The 18,133-nt window shown below is 43.1% G+C and overlaps 1 protein-coding gene across 4 annotated transcripts in view; it reads right to left on the bottom strand.

Moving 5' to 3' along the window:
* The window catches only part of syt1a (synaptotagmin Ia), a 178,489-nt gene that overhangs the window by 31,161 nt on the left and 129,195 nt on the right, over nt 1-18,133 (bottom strand). For 3 of the 4 annotated variants that reach the window (XM_069670820.1, XM_069670818.1, XM_069670819.1), the window contains 2 exons: nt 5,690-5,862; nt 2,768-2,893 (listed from right to left, as the gene is read on the bottom strand). In XM_069670820.1, the coding sequence (XP_069526921.1) occupies nt 2,768-2,893; nt 5,690-5,862 (299 nt within the window). The remainder of the gene's footprint in view (nt 1-2,767; nt 2,894-5,689; nt 5,863-18,133) is intronic. The other variant, XM_069670821.1, reaches the window with a different exon arrangement.

An 18,133-nucleotide genomic window follows, 5' to 3' on the forward strand; every position in this document is an offset into this window, starting at 1 on the left:
AGTACACTCGAATTTGGTACGGTGTCTAATATGAGGTGGTTCTTCCAGTTGTGATATCGAGTTCTCAGATTGGCCTGCTTGAAGAGTAAAAATGCTTCAACAATGATCAAACATCAACTCTGACTTTGAGTTATTACACACTTTGACAATCATCTCCATAATTTCCTCTCCTTCAAAGCCACCTTTTTGTTAATAATGGAGATTTCACACACAGCCTGTTATTACATAAAGGAAGCTTGAGCCAAGGCATTAAACCAATCACCTGTGTCAGTTCTCCTCCAGCACTTCTATGGTGCTCACATTGATTACATGGACCTCAAAGCCAGAGGATTAGAGGAAAAAAAAACACATTTCCTGAAGGCCACTGTGGCTCTGGACTGCGTCTGTCGCCGAGCTGAAAGTGGGTCAGATGACCGGCTGCCACCGCAGGTTTGAGGTCCGTCTGCTGTGAGCTTCTTTAACCTCGTGGGCAGCAGCCGCAGAGACGATAAGCCGAGCCCAGCTTCTCCGAGGTGACTGTCACAAAGTGTGAAAACTGTCATCCATTCATTACACTTTAACTCCAGTGTGAGGCTTATTACCATTGTAATCAAGAAACCTCACAGAGAGACCTGTCACTGCCTCCCACTACATGACAGATCAACGCTGTGAAATGTAATAGTGGCCACATAATATCACTTTCAATGAAGTGACTCAATACTTTTCATTTCCTTTAAAAGAAATAAGGCTCTAGATGACTGAACACTGGTGCTGATACATTTTATTTGCATAATAATGGACCTAAAACTGTGTACTGATGAATGTTACCAGAGAAGGGAACTAAACGGCATGAGAACATGTCTTCCTACTGATGAAAGTATTTTGCCTGGATGGTAGAAATACATAAAAGACATTGCTAAATGCAGTATACAGTATGAGCTATGCAGAGAACCCAAAACAGCTCTTACATATGAAGTTTGAGCGATATAAATAAAACAAATCCTGCAAAAAACATGCGTTTGACATTTGTACTGGTGTTCCACAGGGGTCCGTTCTTGGTCCTCTTCTATTTACCATAAATATATATTATATAAATAATTTTAGCTCCTCCACCCCAAACTGTAAACTGCTTCTGGTAAAACTAAATGTAGCCCATGTTTTGAGTCAATATTATCAAGGTACCACCCATATCAAAACCCTTTAGTGCTCTTATTTTGAAACTGTTTTCTGTGGCTGGATAACAGAACTTTAGACTTGTTTGGCAAACTGAAGATCGAAATGTAATTGTATATAGAAATTAATCATTTTCTTTCATGCTTGTAGAAAGACCACTGTAAAATCCAGCGGCGGCTGGTGCAAAATATTCTAGGTGGGGCTGTGCTGTGCTAAACTCAGTTTTTAACAGGGCCATGCTGTATCCGTGCCAGCAGTTTTTAAAAGTAAACACGGGAAGCAAAATAGTGCATTTACACGGCTACATCCAGCCAGCCAAGCCTTTCTGGTGTACCAGTTGCGAGAAAATCCTCTGGTGTAGGGTTTACCTTTTTCACTCGCTTGTTGCTTGATTTTAATATCTGGCTGATCCGGTCCAGTTTCTTTAATCCATAATTTTTCACTTAAACTTCTCCTCTCGAACGGATTTTGAAGAAGAGAGCGTACAGAGTTGTTTGCGGTTTCAGCGTCCATCATTGTCATTTCCATCACTCACAGACCACCGAGACTAACCGAATGGAATCGCCCTTCGGGGATCACTTTCTACGACGCTGATTGGCCAAATTCACGTTGATATGCGCGTATCTTGCCCTAGCAACAGTCCCTGATTGGCTACTCGTCTCTGCTTTAGGGCCATTTCTTTGTTTATATATTACATATTTAAATAAGTAATTTTGTTAATATTAGTTTTTTAAAATAAAATAAATAAAAATAAAAACACACTCTCCACTAGGCAGGGCGGCGCCCTAGCGCCCTCTATTGGCCAAAATCTAAGATTCTGCATGTGCTAGATTATTGTGTTACTGTATGCATGCACACTTCTCCCTCAAACTTAAAGCCTCTTGACTCAGTGTGTCTGTTTATGTTTGGTTCAGGCAGAGATGTCTTATGCTCATTACTTAAAAAAAAAAAAAACAGTCATAGTTGAATTGTTAGATAAATACAAGGATTACAAGACAAGATACGACTCTGAGCCCAGGCAACATGGCTGCCATTTGGTTCCAGCTGGTATAAAAAGTCCTGTCTACTGTTTTATATCTATGGATGTACCTGTTTTACTTGTCAGTTCTGTTTTAATAGGGAGTTAGCTAGCCCTGTGAGGGACAGCGCTGTGTTCACGCACCGCATCTATTATCTGTCACACAACATCTGGCGCCAGGAAGTTGATGTGCATCCTCATTCTGCTTTTTTAAAACTCAGTGTCTGGAAAGAATAAAGCAGATGGGTATCTGCAGGGGCTGTTTTCAATCAAGTAGAAAGAAAGAAAAACAAATCAGAGGCTAAATAAATCCCAGTAGTGTTCTGCATCTCTTACAAGGCTCAGTGGCAAATGCACAAACTCAACCGCCATGATATGCCTGTGAGATTCGCCTCGAGCTTCAGTGACCACACTGTGTTTACAGCAGCGGTAATGCAACCAAAGGAAGATGTTGTGCAAAACCTTGGGTGGGTCCTGTTTAATCTCTGGAGGGATGAAAAGTTGGACCACCTCAGAGGTTGGGTGTGACCATACTTACGAAGGAGGACCTTTCGCTACAACGACACACACACGGAGATTCGGAGAACAGACCCTTACCGTATTCTCTGTGAAATTGTAATCCAGGGAGTATTGTAATTTGCCCAGTTTCTGGTCCTCCTTGGGCTCGGCCTCTTTCTCCGTTTCAGTCAGCCCTGTCTCGGCATCCTCCTCATCCTTCAAGGCCTGAAGGAGACACCCACCAAGAGTCAGTGTCGCCTGTTTGTCGCTGGCGCTAGCACCCAGCCAGCCGTTCCCCCGCCTAGGTCCTGCCAGCGGACCTACTCCTGTAAAAGCTGCCACTTGTTTTATGGTGTATAAAGGGGGGAAAACGAGGGGGGAAGCAAGCACTAAAACACCATAGCAGTTAACACCAGGACATGCTCTGTGATGCACTAAAGCCCCGGGCCTGGTCCCCTGATGATGCTTTTCTATCAATCTCTGGGTGATTCTGTCTAAAAGGGAGGAAAGATCAAATGATGGCGCCAGAGATGAGAGCAATGGGCAGGCATTAGAGGAAGTAAAGACTTAGAGAGAGGACAGAAAGAAGGAGAGAGAGAGATGTTTCCGGAACAGATCACAGTAAGACAATTCCCTTGATGTTATTTCAGGCAGATCAAGTCTCTGGCAAAAACACATATCAACTGGGAAGTGTCTGAATTGGCAGAGTGAGAAGTGAAGTTGCCCTTTTCGCTAGCCTGGCACTGAGGTAAGGGTAGCAGGTGGTGGCATTGGTAGGGGGGAGGGCAGGGAGGGGTGGGGGTGGAGTTTCTTATAAGACCAACATGCGTTTGAAGAGGCAAAGACTAGCTCTCAAGGTCATTCATTCTGCAAAAGTTGCCTTCCAAGATGTCTCTTTTCGTTAGGCATGCAGAGCATTCTCTGTTCAATCCGGTGCTCTCGTGTGATTCCCACATTCCCACGTCTGTTTACGCCCTCAGACATTACAAGTCACATTGCATCATAACCCCCTAAAGCTGTTGTGTTATCCCCTACGCCGATGGTAGCTAGAAGCATCATGCCAGCGGTGGGTGGGTAGGTGTTGGTAACAGGGGGTTGTAATGTACATCGGGGGGGCCTGCTCCTATTAGTTTGTCAAGTTGCTCATGTGAAAGCAAAAGGCTGAACAACACTGATTGCTTTTTACGTTTTCCGCTGAGTCTCTGTCTTTTGGGAGCGAATGGAGTGGTCTTTAGATTTAGTTCGACGCATAAAAGAGGGAGAAAATTGGCAGTCAAATGATCGAGGAAATAAAATCCCTCGAAACGTGTATTTTATAGAATTTTAAAAAGGTTAATCCAACTTTTATGCATCTGTGCTGAAGGGAAGGAGAGATCTATTTCACTTTAGTTTGACAGCTGCGAATGCAAATCGCTACTGTACGTCAAAAGCTTCCTTTTCATCACCAGTTTCAAAAGAACATTTACTTGTAGAGCCTCTCAATCATTCCACATTTCGCTCGCCGCCACTCGTTTGAAATGCAAATTGAAGAATCAAAAGGCAGGAGACTTTAGCTCGGCACAAAAATCAGCATGGTTCAACCTTGTCAATGCGCACCCAGTGTTTCTTTCATACATATATATGTGCATATGCAGGTAGTACGCACATATATAGAGTAGATATACATGTACTGTGTGCATAGTTACATATATTTGGTTCTATGGGAGTAAGTTGTTCTCAAGAGGCTACAAAAAAAACATCAGAGCAGCAGGCTTAAGAAGATCCAACAGCAATTAGGAACCTACCGCCAGTGACCATCCCGAACAGTCATCAGACACAACACAGATAAGGAGGACATAGAAGGAAGAAACACAAATTAAAACAACCACACACAGGAGTTAACACACCAGAGTCTGGGCACACCAGGAGAAATGACCGCTCGCCTCGGAAGTGGCAGATTCACCGATACTGGAGATTAGATATCAGGGTGAGGTCTTTGATTTTGATTAATGGCTTTTTAATAATGAAAATTAGATGCGACGAAGGCGGCCGGGATGTTGGAAATTAAAGGGAAATCTCCTCTAAGTGATATATGGAGCTGTGCTGCAGCTATTTTCTTGACCTTGCTGGTTGTTTAAGCTAACACTGTTCTCTTAATTTCTTCTACAACGATTAAGACAAATGTATTATGAAAACATTGTCAGTGGTTTCTGTCTGCGATTCTGCTAGCAGAGGGTGTTGCAGCAAATTAAAACACACTTTGCACGTTGGACGGCAGCATAATGACGCTCCGCCGGTGCAATTAGTGTTGCAAACTCCATTTAACGTGTCAGCGTTTCCCTGTTCCCTATTCTGCGCCGCTGAAAGGTAGACTTAATTACAATTTCCTCGCGTTAGTTTATGGTTTGGTGATGTCATTTCTCTGGGTGGATACCACTTCATTACACGGCAAACGTTACTCACTCTCTTCAACGAGTGAGCGGGTCCTCATATGACAAAAAGAAACACTCACAGGAACGAAAAGTAGGAGAAAAAAAGAGATTGAAATACTCTCTCTTCAATCTGAAGCCATTTAAATGACTTCCATTAACTCTCCTGTAATTAGACTGGATTCTTTTGTAATTAAGTAGCGACATATAATAGGAAGTAATACTGTATGTATGGCAATTAAAACATAATTCATACAGAATAGAATACATACAGTAGAGTAGCAGCCAGTGCATAAAGAGGGACATTTTTGACGGCCATATTTGCAGTAAAATTACTTTCACACTGTCGGTGAAACTTAATTCGTTACTGCAAATATGATCAATCAAACCTGTCGCCATACATTATACGAAGCGTTAAAATTATAAAGAGAAATGTATGTCTAAATGAGCAACAAAAAACATTATCATCAACTTATTGCTTCATAAAGTTTTAGGGTAACTTCATGCACACAAATTCCAGCATAAACATTTTCTGGCTGTGAATGTGTTGTTAAATTAGCACGTTAGAAGCGATGTGTGTGAGTTTAAAGAGACAGTAGTTCAAAGTCTTTACCTCGGTTTTGCCCCCGTCCTTCACGTCCTTCATGTTGATGGCGTTTTTGCCCTTGTCTTTGCCCTTCTTTTTGTTTTTCTTCTTGAATATCCATTTTTTGCAGATGCAGAAGCAGCACGCTAACACCAGGATGATCGCCACGAAGGCGATAGAGACAATGGCCCATGATGGCACTGTGGGAGCAGAGACAGGAGAGAGTTTGCTCAGCGAGCTACGCCAAAGCAGCATTTGAGCCAAAGTTTCAAATAGTGATTAAAGCGACTGACAGGTGAGATAAATGTCGGAAAATGTGTTTGTCTGCAGAGCTGGCACGCCAGATCAGCACCTGGGCCAGCTCCTGGGTCCATCAGGAAGTGGCAGACTCCTAACGATCGCTCCCGACTAGAAGGACAAGACGCGGCCGCGCAGCTTCAGCCAATTTAGTGGAAGTAACAGATGTTGGCATTTTCCACTTGCCATTTAAACAAAAGATTTTCAGACAGCTGACACTTTCACGGCAATCACCGGCAGCAGAGAACTCGCCGTGACTGAGAGAGTGGGGGTAATTTCGCAGGGTGTGCTTGAGAGGCATTAAGAGTGGTGCGACCGTGACAAGCCGATGATGCAGTAAAACAAAACGGGTTCACAAGGTTTGACACACGTTGTTAACATGCTCTCAGCTCCTATTTTAGCTTAAAAACGGAGTATTACATCAGCCTTTTGTGCTGAGATTTAAGGCTCAGAATTTTACCCTTTAGTTTGGGACAAAAACCTCTCTCAGGGGCAGAACTTTTCTAGGTACAAAGAAGCCGAATCTCACATTTTAAATTGACCTGGAACATTTAGAGTTCAAACCAAAAGTTATAGAACAAAAGCAGGAGGCTCCCTGTAATTTAAAATGTTGTATAACCTGTCAGTAACCCCAAAGTCAGCCATCAATTTCCCAGTAACCCTGTCCTTGTCGAAACATTTCATTCATGCCCCCCAGCTAAGCCATATTGTTTTTGTGCGTGGAGAACCGAGTGCTCAGGCAAACACTTTTGCTACAACCTTCACACAACGACTGAAGAATCTCTCAAAGGCAAGCGACGTCCCCAAGTTTTAGAGGAAGTTTTTCTACCTCTGGGAGTGTGTAAAAAAAAAAGGTCAGGAAACCAAAAAGGTTCACAACAATGTCACTTTAGTTTGGTGTGTTTTTGCTGCAGGCTGTTCAAAACTGTGGGTGGTGCATTCAGCGGCCCGCGGGAAGGTGGGAAAGACAAATTCTGTAATCTATGATTTAAGTTTTCTGCTTAGAAAAGTTTGAACCCAAAATCTCAGTTTAGCAATCAACCTTCACACTTAATAACATCTCAGTCGGACGGCTCACGTCTGTAGTTTATTGCAGCGGCAGAACATAGCTTGTGCCCGTCTCGGGGGTATCTGAAACATCTGAAGATACTTTGGTTTGTTTTCATGGTTCAAACTATTCAGAGGATGATGAATCAGAAAAGGGAGATCGATGTGAGCTGCATTTGACTTTTTCCCTCCACCATATGTCGTTACTGGACTTCACGGACCTGACGTGAGAAATTGGACAACCGGTTGTCAACTCTGTCACCCGCGGACGCTCGGCTCAACAACACAGTGACAGCCCTAACAGCCGTCTGCAAACACAGTGACACATGTCTCAGCTACAGTCAGCGAGTGCTCCCCTGTCCCCAGGTACAGCGCACACACACACACACACACAAAGATAGAAGAAGAAGAAGAAGTGGGTTGTTTTAAGTACCGGAGGGAGACAAAATCAAGTCCAGATGGGCTGAAAATAATGAGAGACCTTGCAACAGACTTCTCACTTCAGCAGTCATAATCGCTGCTCCTTTATTCTCCTCAGCAGACAGAAAACACCTGGCAGCACAGCCCTCATTTTAATAGAGAGGAATAACAGACAAATGAGCCAATTTTAGGAGCATGTTTTTGGTTTTATCTCTCTGAGAGGCGAGAAAAAGGAATGAGCTCCATAGCAGCCATTAATCCCACAAACTGAAAAATAACATAAAGCAGGTCAAACTTTGAAGACTTTATCTGAAAAACTCCAAAAAGACCCATCAAAACAGAAAAGTGTATTACAGTCCATCACTTTGGGGTTTTTTGCCAACCAGCGTTCAGCTGCGGTTTCTTTGCTGAGGACCGAGAGGAGAGAGAGAGGGGAGGAAAAAAATCGATGCTCTGTTGACAAAATCAATAAGCACTCTCCTCGGAGGAAAAACAGTGAGTGATGTTCTAAAATAACTTTAGCATCCACAGCTTTGGCCTTCGCTCGGAGCGGGGTGGTAATGGAGGTGACACTGGATGGGACTTGTTTACTATGAGACACTGAGAGCGAGCCGAGTTTCCTTTAAACATTTAAAACTATAGAGAGGATAAACTGTGGGTCATGTCGTGTTTGTGGTGTTGAGACCTTAGACAGTTAAAGAGAGAGGCTGAAACGCTGATGGACATTTGTATTTTGCAGACACATTTGTGGTGCCACTTTAAATTAGACACCATAAATAAAGGTTTGAAAAGGCCCTGCCAACTTGTGACTAACTTGGAGTTTGCATGTTCTCCCCGTGCATGCGTGGGTTCTCTCCGGGTACCCCGGCTTCCTCCCTCAGTCCAGACACATGCCCGTTAGGTTCATTGGTGACTCTAAAATTGCCTGTAGTGTGAGCATGAAAGGTTGTCTGTCTCAGCCCTGTGACTGACTGGCGATCAGCTCTCGGCCAATGACAGCTGGGATCGACCCCAGCTCCCCCGCGACCGGATGGATGGATTATAGATCGTTTAAAACTCATAAAAGGGACAGGTTGTAGGTTGCCAGGTTCTTAAAAATCTGAGGTTCTTTTGACCTTCAGAAAAAGAGGCACAGTCGCTCTGGACCAAATTAAATCACGTTTAAGTGTACATTTGAACAACCTAAAACCATTATTATTACGACTAAACAAAAGGTTTATTACAGTAGAAAGAAGCACATACATTGTGAGTCAACGGTGGTGTTTTATCCTTTGGTAATTAATGCAGTAATACATGTTTCCTTACCTATATAAATGCCTTGACATATTAATAACTTGGTCGTTATCTTGTGCAGTAATTTTACAGAATGTCAGAAGACAAACTGTGATTGGGATTTATCCCCAACCTGGCAACCCAAATGTTGTTCTTAATGAATGTTTATACCGGTCAATAAAGGAACATTAACATCGCACATAAAACGGTCTGACATGTGACACGTTTTCAAGCTGGCAAAGCACAGACACCTCTCTAAAGGAACTCTAAAGGTTGACATATGTTTTTTACCCCAAATGGAAGCTCTGATTAGCAGAAATCAAATTAAATACACCATAAAATCTCTCGCTCATAACCCAGAGTGATTACGTCACAACGCCTGCTGGAATGCCGTTCAGACAGTTACAGTGGAAATCAATCCATGAACACAGCTCTTATCTTATTCATCAGGCGCACGTCTTCCAGCGAAAGGCACTTCTGTGTTCTTTAATTAAAGGAACCTGAGTCCCAGAAAGCAATAAAAGCATCCCCTAATTAACTACATTGTGTGAATGTCGTTTCTCCAGAGAGAGAGAGAGAGAGAGAAATAGAGTGGGGACGTGAAAGGGAGAGCGAGTATTGCCGGCTTGCCACTCCACTTCAACTCCCGCCACTTATCTCCTGTGCAGCCGAGCGACATGGCATGGGAAATGGAGTTTCTCTAATGGGTGGGTCGCCCATGATGGAATCCATGTTTGCTGTTCTTCCAGGCTCACATCACATCTCAGCGCTGTTATCGAAAAGGTACGGCCGGGTGGAAAGGCAGGGCACTAAACAATGAGAAAGCTTCAGAGTACTTCAGACACTGTGATTGAATTTACTGTATGCTCTTCTTCCTTTAACACTAATTCTACTGTTTGACTTTTTACAGTTCTGCAGTGCTGTCGAGCTCTTTGGAGTCTTATTTTGGCTTTTTGTAAATGAAATGCACTTTTCATCAAAGACCTTGTTTGAAAGGAAGTTTCTTCCTGAATTCCACGAGTAATGAAACTCTTTTTAGATTCTCATTGGACTCTTAGAAGAAATCTCAAGCACGACAGAAAATATCTGAAAATACTTTGTAGGATTATATAAATAAACTTCCCCCTCCTGCCAATTCCAAGATCCTTTTAGAGGCCGGTTGTGGAGGTTAGCGTATTTCTGATAACACACACAAAAAAAGTTCTGTTTGTATGCTCGGAAATGTTTGTGCCGAGAAAATGTAATTCAGTCAGAGGTATTTCTTTCAAGGCCTTTAAAAGCTGTAGTAAACTGTTAAATGGTTGTATTTGGAGGAAACACCATATACGGGCATTCAATCTTGGTTATTTAAGAATAGTAGAAATATGACTTCCCCTCAATGAGTTTTGAATGGCATGTATATATTCGGCCGTCAGAACAGGAAACAGTGTTGTGAGGAGCTGATCCGGTGTCAGAGCTGAGCTGTGAGAGGAGGTCAAAGTGCAGCAACCTCTGCAGAAAGCAGAAAGGCTGACATTTTGTGTCCTTTAGACATATTGGAGTTATTCTTTCATACCTCTATAGATATACAGTGAAAGAACAAGTATACAAAGAAGCCTACATGTTGGTCTATGAGTCATCCCAGCTGTGTTCTGTACCAGGGACCATTAGTAACTCAGGGGGAAATAAATACAACACTCCAATCGTCCAATATACGCTTTTTTAAATGTTTGAGAACTTAAAGTAGAATTCACTTTTAGTAAAACTTAGATCTTCTTTTAGAGATTTGGCCAACTGGTGTTTCTTTGTTTCTGCAATACTTAAATTAGTTATTTACACTTTTCTCTTGCACGGAGGATCTATCACCAAAAGTTTTGGTTACATTTAAATTAAAATGGTTTAGATTAGATCACCTGGCTTAACTATTATTATCTAAAACTTGTTGGTGACTACTATGTTAGCAAAACCAGTTAAACCAACAGCCAAAGCTACGCAGACAAGACCAAAGCTGAGCTGCAGCAGCTCCTCTGTTGGATCGGACCACACGGGCCAGCCTTTGCTCCCAACGTGCATCAACGAACCCGTCCTGATTCACCACTTCTCCTTCCTTGGACCACTTTTCATAGATCATAGCCATCACAGTTTGGCCCTTGTCAAAGTCGCTCACTTCCTTTCGCCCATTTTTCCTGCTTCCAACACGTTAACCAACGTTCACTTGCTGCCTAACATATCCCACCCACTGACAGGTGCCACTGTAAGGAGATAATCAATGTCATTCACTTCCCCTGTCAGCGGTCATAATGTTACGGCTGATTGGTGTAGCCCACTTATCCATTAATAGTATATTTAATGACGCAGGACTGATTTGGGAAACGACATTTTCAGGGTCAAATTCATGTCAGGACTATTTTTGCTGGGAATAAATGAAATGCAACATTTAGAGGAAGTCCATATAAGCAGATATATCTTTCCAAGAAAAGCATTTCCCTTATGTAGCCCAAAGCTTTTTATGTGATTCACATTGTTTCTGCCTCTTACTCGATGAATACTTCAAATTTATGTCATAAAGATAAAAGCCAGTCCCCTTCTACGTCCCTGTTCTGACTCAATTCTGTATTTAAAAGGATTTCTCCTGCGTTCATCCTCCTCTACATCGCTGATAAAACAAAGCACTCTGCATCACAAAGGCAGGTTTTATGAACAAGACAGACTTTGGTGTATTATACATGGCAGTGTGTGTGTGCTTAATATTGCATCTGCGTTATATCCACTTCCAGCAGCCCTCGCTAATCTAATGTGACACGACCCTGTTGGTCAATTAACCTTGACATTATATCTTGTTATGCTTACGAGAGCAACACTCTGTCCGCGCCCTTTCCCTGCTGGGGCCTATTTAAGCAAACAGTATGACTGCAGCAAAGAGCGTCATACGGCTCTGACAGCCTACAGTGGAACAGGAAGCTGTGCTCAGAGACCCGACGTGCAGGCTGCTGCTTTCATATCAAACAAAGATTGATTTAGAAGAGGCGTTTCGAGCGTTCAGACCACGCACATGCAGGAAATCTTATGAGCTGAGATGAAGTGACACTACATAAAGAAATAATTTGATGGACTTACAAGAACAGATGGGATAATGACGTGAGATTAGAGAGCAGATTGTCATTTAGGAGGCACAAAGGAAAGGAAAGCAGGAACATTTGGTGGGAATAGAGCAGTGGACATAAGTGTATTTACCTCCAGATTTAGGGTGTATGTCAACTGAATATATGGAATGATTCATTCAAAGACGGAAGTGAATAAAGACCCGAAGATCAAACTTCTAACCGTCATGGGTTCGTAGACCAAACACCTGTAAAACCAAGAACTGCATTAGCACTTAAAGGGGGGGTATTATGCTAATTTCAAGCTTCATGTTTCACTCTGTGATACCTGTGGAGTAGCTTAGCATAATTTACAGTTTAAAAAACTCCTCATGTTTCTCACACTGGTGCTCTGTGCAGGCCCTCATACAGCCTCTGCCTGAAACCACTCAGTCAGCTCTGTCCCTTTAAGAGACTCCGCCCCTACAAGCCCGCTTTTTTCTGATTGGTCAACTAGGCGAGCAGAGCCTTCGAGCAGAGAGGTGGAGTGAAAACAATTTCCGAGGCAGACTGAGCTGCTGGGTGGGCGTTTCCTTGAACTGTGCCAGGGGCAGGAAGTTCTACTGTGTCTCAGGCAGATGCCCAAATATAGACTTCCTCCACTTTGTGACATCACAAAGTATAGATTCTAGAGAAGTCTGTCTGAAACCTGGTGTTTTGAAATTTGAAACTTCACCCACGTTTAGTCTGGACATCCAACATTGTAAAATTATATGTACAGTATGTCTTTAAATGTAAAACAGCATAATACCCCCTGTTTCTCAGACTGGTGCTCTGTGCAGGCCCTCATACAGCCTCTGTCTGAAACCACTCCAACAGCTCTGTCCCTTTAAGAAACCCCGCACCTACACTTTCTTCTGATTGGCCAGCTCTCCGAAGCCTGCAGAGGCTGCACTTTGTGACGTCACAAAGTGCAGCGTGTAGAAAAAACTGTGTGAAACCTGGCGTTCACAGCGGCCTGCAGATTACTCCAACATACTTTTACCTACAGATTTGAAACTTCACCCACGTTTAGTGTGAACATCCAACATTGTAACTCTATATGATGATATTGTAAACCCCTCTTTAACATAAACTAACATGGTGAAAATGGTAAATATCACCTGCTAAAATCAGCATGTAGCATTGTCTTTGTGAGCATCATGATTAGCATGATGATGGCTGTCGACTCTTCAGGTTTTCTTTTTGAAAATCCAAACACAGCTGAAACAGGTCCGTGGAGGTTTTAGAGACAAAGTGGCAGCTACCGCTGTACTGTGAAACATAAGTGAGGCAGCTTGTTGTTGTAAAAAGGACGAAAACAATCATTTTCTTAGCTCTGAAAAACTCACGAGTCTTATCAAAACTTTAAGTGGGCTGTAGTTTCCTGCTATCAAAATGTTCTTTGCAAGGTAAAATGACAGGGTGCACACTTTCACACTTTCCATTTGCCGATAAAAACCAACAATGAAACCGTGTTGGCTGGTGGAACAGAGGCTAGCTTAAAAAGGGGTACGTCTTCAGCTCTCAGAAGGGATGGATGTTGGTTTTTAAAGCCTAATAAGCCCTGTATGACAAAATACTGTCGGGTCTGCTGCTCATATTTGGTGTTTTCTGAGTGTTTGCAGGTGGAGATTGATGACAAACAGAGACTGCTAACATGTATTTGACCCTCAAATAAAACCAAAACATTTCAAACATCCAGAGAGGAGAAGATCTATATCCCATCTGTTGCCTGACTTCTGCTCGGATCTGATCTGGCTCTGGTTTGGACGAGCCCCTGATGGCGTCTCATGGCAGGCAGGAGACTTTCGTAAAGCGAGGGCAGAGAGTTTACAACAAGGCTTGTCGCCAGAGCAGCAGGCAGGCAGAGATGAATGGCTCTGCTGAGCCTCCACCGTAATCCCCTTTAATAAACTCTGCTGTCTGTCGGCTGTGAGCGGCCTCAAAGTCAAACAAGTTTTAAAAGCTGACAGATCCTTTTTTTGTAGTTTTCCTTTAGTTTGGTGTGAAGTTACACCACGAAGTCTTGTTGTGTTTGCACTTTTAGCTGCACCCATCAGATGTATGACACTTTCATCTGTCAGCAGAAAAGTGAAAGACACTGTGGGTCCGTCACAAAGTCCCCAAAGAGTTTGATTTTCAAAGAGGACTGCGCCTGCTTACAATGCAACTTTCATGAGTTCTTAGATTAAATTTGGAAATACGAGACTTCAGTTAGAGAAGAAAAAACACTAAGCAACAAAAGTGATTTTAATTTGAAGCAAAGTTTCAAAGTTTTTTTGTTGTTTCTGAGAAACAGAAGATTTTAAGCCTTAAAAAGTTAAAGGGGGGGTATTATGCTGATGTCAAGCTTCATATTTCACTCTGTGATACCTGTGAAGTCACTTAGCATAATTTACTGTTTCAAAAACTCCTCATGTTTCTCACACTGGTGCTCTGTGCAGGCCCTCATACAGCCTCTGTCTGAAACCACTCAGTCAGCTCTGTCTCTTTAAGAGACCCCGCCCCTACAAGCCCGCTTTCTTCTGATTGGTCAACTAGGCGAGCAGAGCCTTCGAGCAGAGAGGTGGAGTGAAAACAATTTCCAAAGCAGACTGAGCTGCTGGGTGGGCGTTTCCTTGAACTGTGCCAGGGGCAGGAAGTTCTGCTGTGTCTCAGGCAGATGCCCAAATATAGAGTTCCTCCACTTTGTGACATCACAAAGGGAAGAGTCTAGAGAAGTCTGTCTAAAACCTGGCGTTTTGAAATTTGAAACTTCACCCACGTTTAGTCTGGACATCCAACATTGTGAAATTATATATACAGTATGTCTTTAATGGGAAACAGCATAATACCCCCTCTTTAAGAATCGATCTCTTTGCAGCTGTTTCAAACGTTCGAGGGTCCATTTGGCCGCCTGAGAGCATAAATCCCGATAAAACAGACTAAAAAATTATTTATTTCCCTGAAATGTCAATCGCTTGTCTGTGTTATTTGGAGTAATGGCCGCTGGAGCCGGCAGTCATGGATCAAACAGCCTCCGTGTTCAGAGGTTAATTGTTATCGGGAAGCGAAGCCTCGGGTGTTTAGAAAAGGAACTGGGAAATTCAATACGCTGGTTTCCTTGGAGGCAACCTCGCTGCTCAATGAGAAGTCACAATATGGTTTAGTGCGATTACACAGTCGGACCTCAGCGTGTGTGTGTGTGGACGTGAAAGGCTCCGTCATTCAGAAATTGATTTTAAGGCTTCACATTTGTCGCAGAAGGAATCATTGTACACTTAATTTCTGTATGCCTCTGAACTCCATCTTCAGCATGTAGAGGTGCATTCTTCCCCTTTTTTACCTGCTTGTTTTGTTGAGTATATTTGAGGTAATTTGCAACTTTTATTGGAAATACATTTGTGTAATTGAATTTCGAACAAAACAAGCAATTTGAAGACATAACCTAAAGCTCCGGGAACTCGTTATGGACATTGCTGACCATTTTTTGACATTTTATAGATTAACAATTAACATTTTAATTGGAAAATTATCAACAGAGTGATTAATTATAGTTGGCTGCAGCCCTAGAGCACATTAAACAAATCTTTATGAATGAACCAAATGACTGAATAAAATATGCATCCAAACTATTTTTCCTCCTAACTAAAAAAAAAGCGAGCACAGTAGATTCAGAAAGATTGACATAAAGTCTGCGGCTCTCTGCACGCTTGAGCCTTCAGCAGACAGATGGAGCCGGGGAAAATATCCCCCCGCTCAGAGATGTGTCCTGCAGATCCTGACGGACAGCAACGCAGCAACTAGTCAGGCCACTGACAGCCCCGTGCGACCGGCCTCAGAGCCAGCAGAGCTTAAACTGGGTTATAAGCCCAGAAGAAAACTTCTTCTGCAGCGGAGCAGCAGAGGCACCGCTGAGCGCTTCGGCTTCTCCTCGCGCATATTCCCTTGTTAAATCTGCTACCTGACGTTCTCCAGACGGTATCGATATTTCGTGGAGTAAACAAGTCTTGGGGCATTCATCACCAGCTTGGCAGCACCGCAGAGCGAACTCACCGCTTCTGATTGAGGGGATTGGGTGAGAAAACAGTAATTTAAAAATCCTGTATTTACTGACAGGCCTGCGTTTATAAGAAGAGAACTTTTCTGCCTATGGTAAACAAAAGAAGCTCTAATTTAGTTCTTCTCCAGATAGCAGCGTCAAAGAGTTAGAAGCAATAACACATCGACTCTTCTGCTTCTAAAACTGATGTGAAGAAGCTGTCGACTCGGGCTAAATGAGGTAAGAGTAGCAAAACATTCCAGTGACAGACAGTCGATGTTCAGCCAAAGGGGACGCCAACGTCGGCAGCCTCATACTGGAATCATAACACTGAACATTGTTCATCATATTCGTTCACCTTCTGCGCCAATGCCTGCTTTCAAAATCAGAACGCATTCCCTTTTTCCATCAATGAAAATATCTCATTCAACCCGGCATGGAAGCTGAAGCTGAGCAGTGGGAACCGGGAGTTATCTGAATATAAAGCAGGTCTTTTATTTTGGTAAATATGCAGCCTGGAAACCTCCTCTTACTCCCTGCGATAGGAATCTCTAGACAGTAGATGTGTGTCGATGGTGTGATGGGAATTATGGTTCTTTGGAGGGAGACGGATCTCATGGCTCCCTTCAGAGAGAGAGCTCTTCCGTTTTTCTTTGATTCTTTTTTGCTTTCTTCTTCTAGTGTTTGTTGGCGAATGGCAACATAGTTTAGAGGTGCATCACTGCTGCAAATTGGGCTGAAGTGGAATAAAGGTATTTGGGCAGGGAGTGAAGTTTGGGAGAAACGATAAAAAGGAGGCTCGCAGGTATGAGTCAGTCCAAGAACTTTTGGGGAATGTTTCTTTGTGTCTTTGCTGAACGATCGGGCGCTCATCTTCCAAAAGAGCCACTTCCCCTGGTGAGAAATACTTCTGAGTGCAAAGCCACGCGGATCTCCAGTCAGCCAGCTATCATGGATGGCACGATGATAATCGCATTGTCCTTAAACGGCTAAATTCTCCAGAAAGTAACATTTAGATTTGGAAGCAATTGGTAGTATGACTTTCCCACAAGTCATACAATCCATCCATTATCAATGCCACCACTTATCCTGTTCATTGGGCAAGAGGCGGGGTGCACCGATCGGCAGTCAATCACAGGGCTGACTCACAGACAGACCTTTACGCACACACACCTACGGGCAATTTTAGAGTCACCAATGAACCTAACGAGCATGTCTTTGGACTGTGGGAGGAAGCCGGAGTACCCGGAGGGAACCCGAAAACTCCACACCGAAAGGCCCACTACAACCGAGCCGGGGTTTCAACCTGGAACCTTCTAGCTGTGAGGCGACAGCGCTAACCACTGCACCACCATGCAGCCACAAGTCACACCAAAGACTTCTAAAACATATGAATAGTGATGTCATTCCACACGAGTCATTTCCTGTTGCAGGAATTGTAGATACATCTACCTGTAGCTTCTGCTGAAGGCAAGAGGCGTCAAAGATGACACAGTGATAACGATACTGTCATAAACTTTTGGAGGCAGTAACATTTGGATGTTATTTGTTTCGAAGGTTCGGAGGGAGAGCATCATGTGGAAATGAAGAGACAGTTTTGACTGAGTGAGACAGAAAAACTGAAAATCTAACAGCAAATAATAAAGTCAGTCACGCATAATTTAGCAATTTATCATGTCAAACACTCGAATTATTGTTGCCAGATGTTTATTCTCCACTTCAGATGTGATTACTTCTGTCAGGAGATAATTCAGAAAGACAATTCCATCTGAGCCCGAGCACCAAAACACCAGTCTGTCTTTTTTTACTCAAAGACACAAAATGAAAGAGGAAGTGGAAAAAACCAGTTCACCTGATTCACGTGAGGACTCTGTCAGAGGTCGCGGCTCACGCTGGAGCTTTTATCCTTGTGTGTCAGAACCGGAAGCTCACTCACGAGAACTGTCGGTGAGTCACGCTTACACGGGAATCGCGCTGAAAGCACTGAATGGTGCGATCTCTGATGGATCCACTTTGAGTCAGAGGGAGCGTAATTACAGACACATCACACGTTGGTGCAAAGATACTGAAAAACCACATTAACGAAAGAGGAAACACGTGCATGCCGGGGCGTTTTCTGATCTTTCTCTTATAGTTCAGATGTTATAAATGTTACAGGTTTGTTGTTAAAGAATTCTCACTGTTCCCCACATGCTGTTTTATTGTCATCTCCAACCTCTGAACTTGACTGAATCATCTCAATAAAACCAACACGTTAGTCACGTAGGTCAGGAGCACAATCATGGATCATACGTGCTCCAGTGTTCTAATGAT

Source organism: Semicossyphus pulcher, unplaced genomic scaffold (assembly GCF_022749685.1).
Source record: "Semicossyphus pulcher isolate SPU_LCO1_2020_fin unplaced genomic scaffold, fSemPul1.0.p SCAF_20, whole genome shotgun sequence".
In the NCBI taxonomy this organism is placed as follows: Eukaryota; Metazoa; Chordata; class Actinopteri; order Labriformes; family Labridae; genus Semicossyphus; species Semicossyphus pulcher.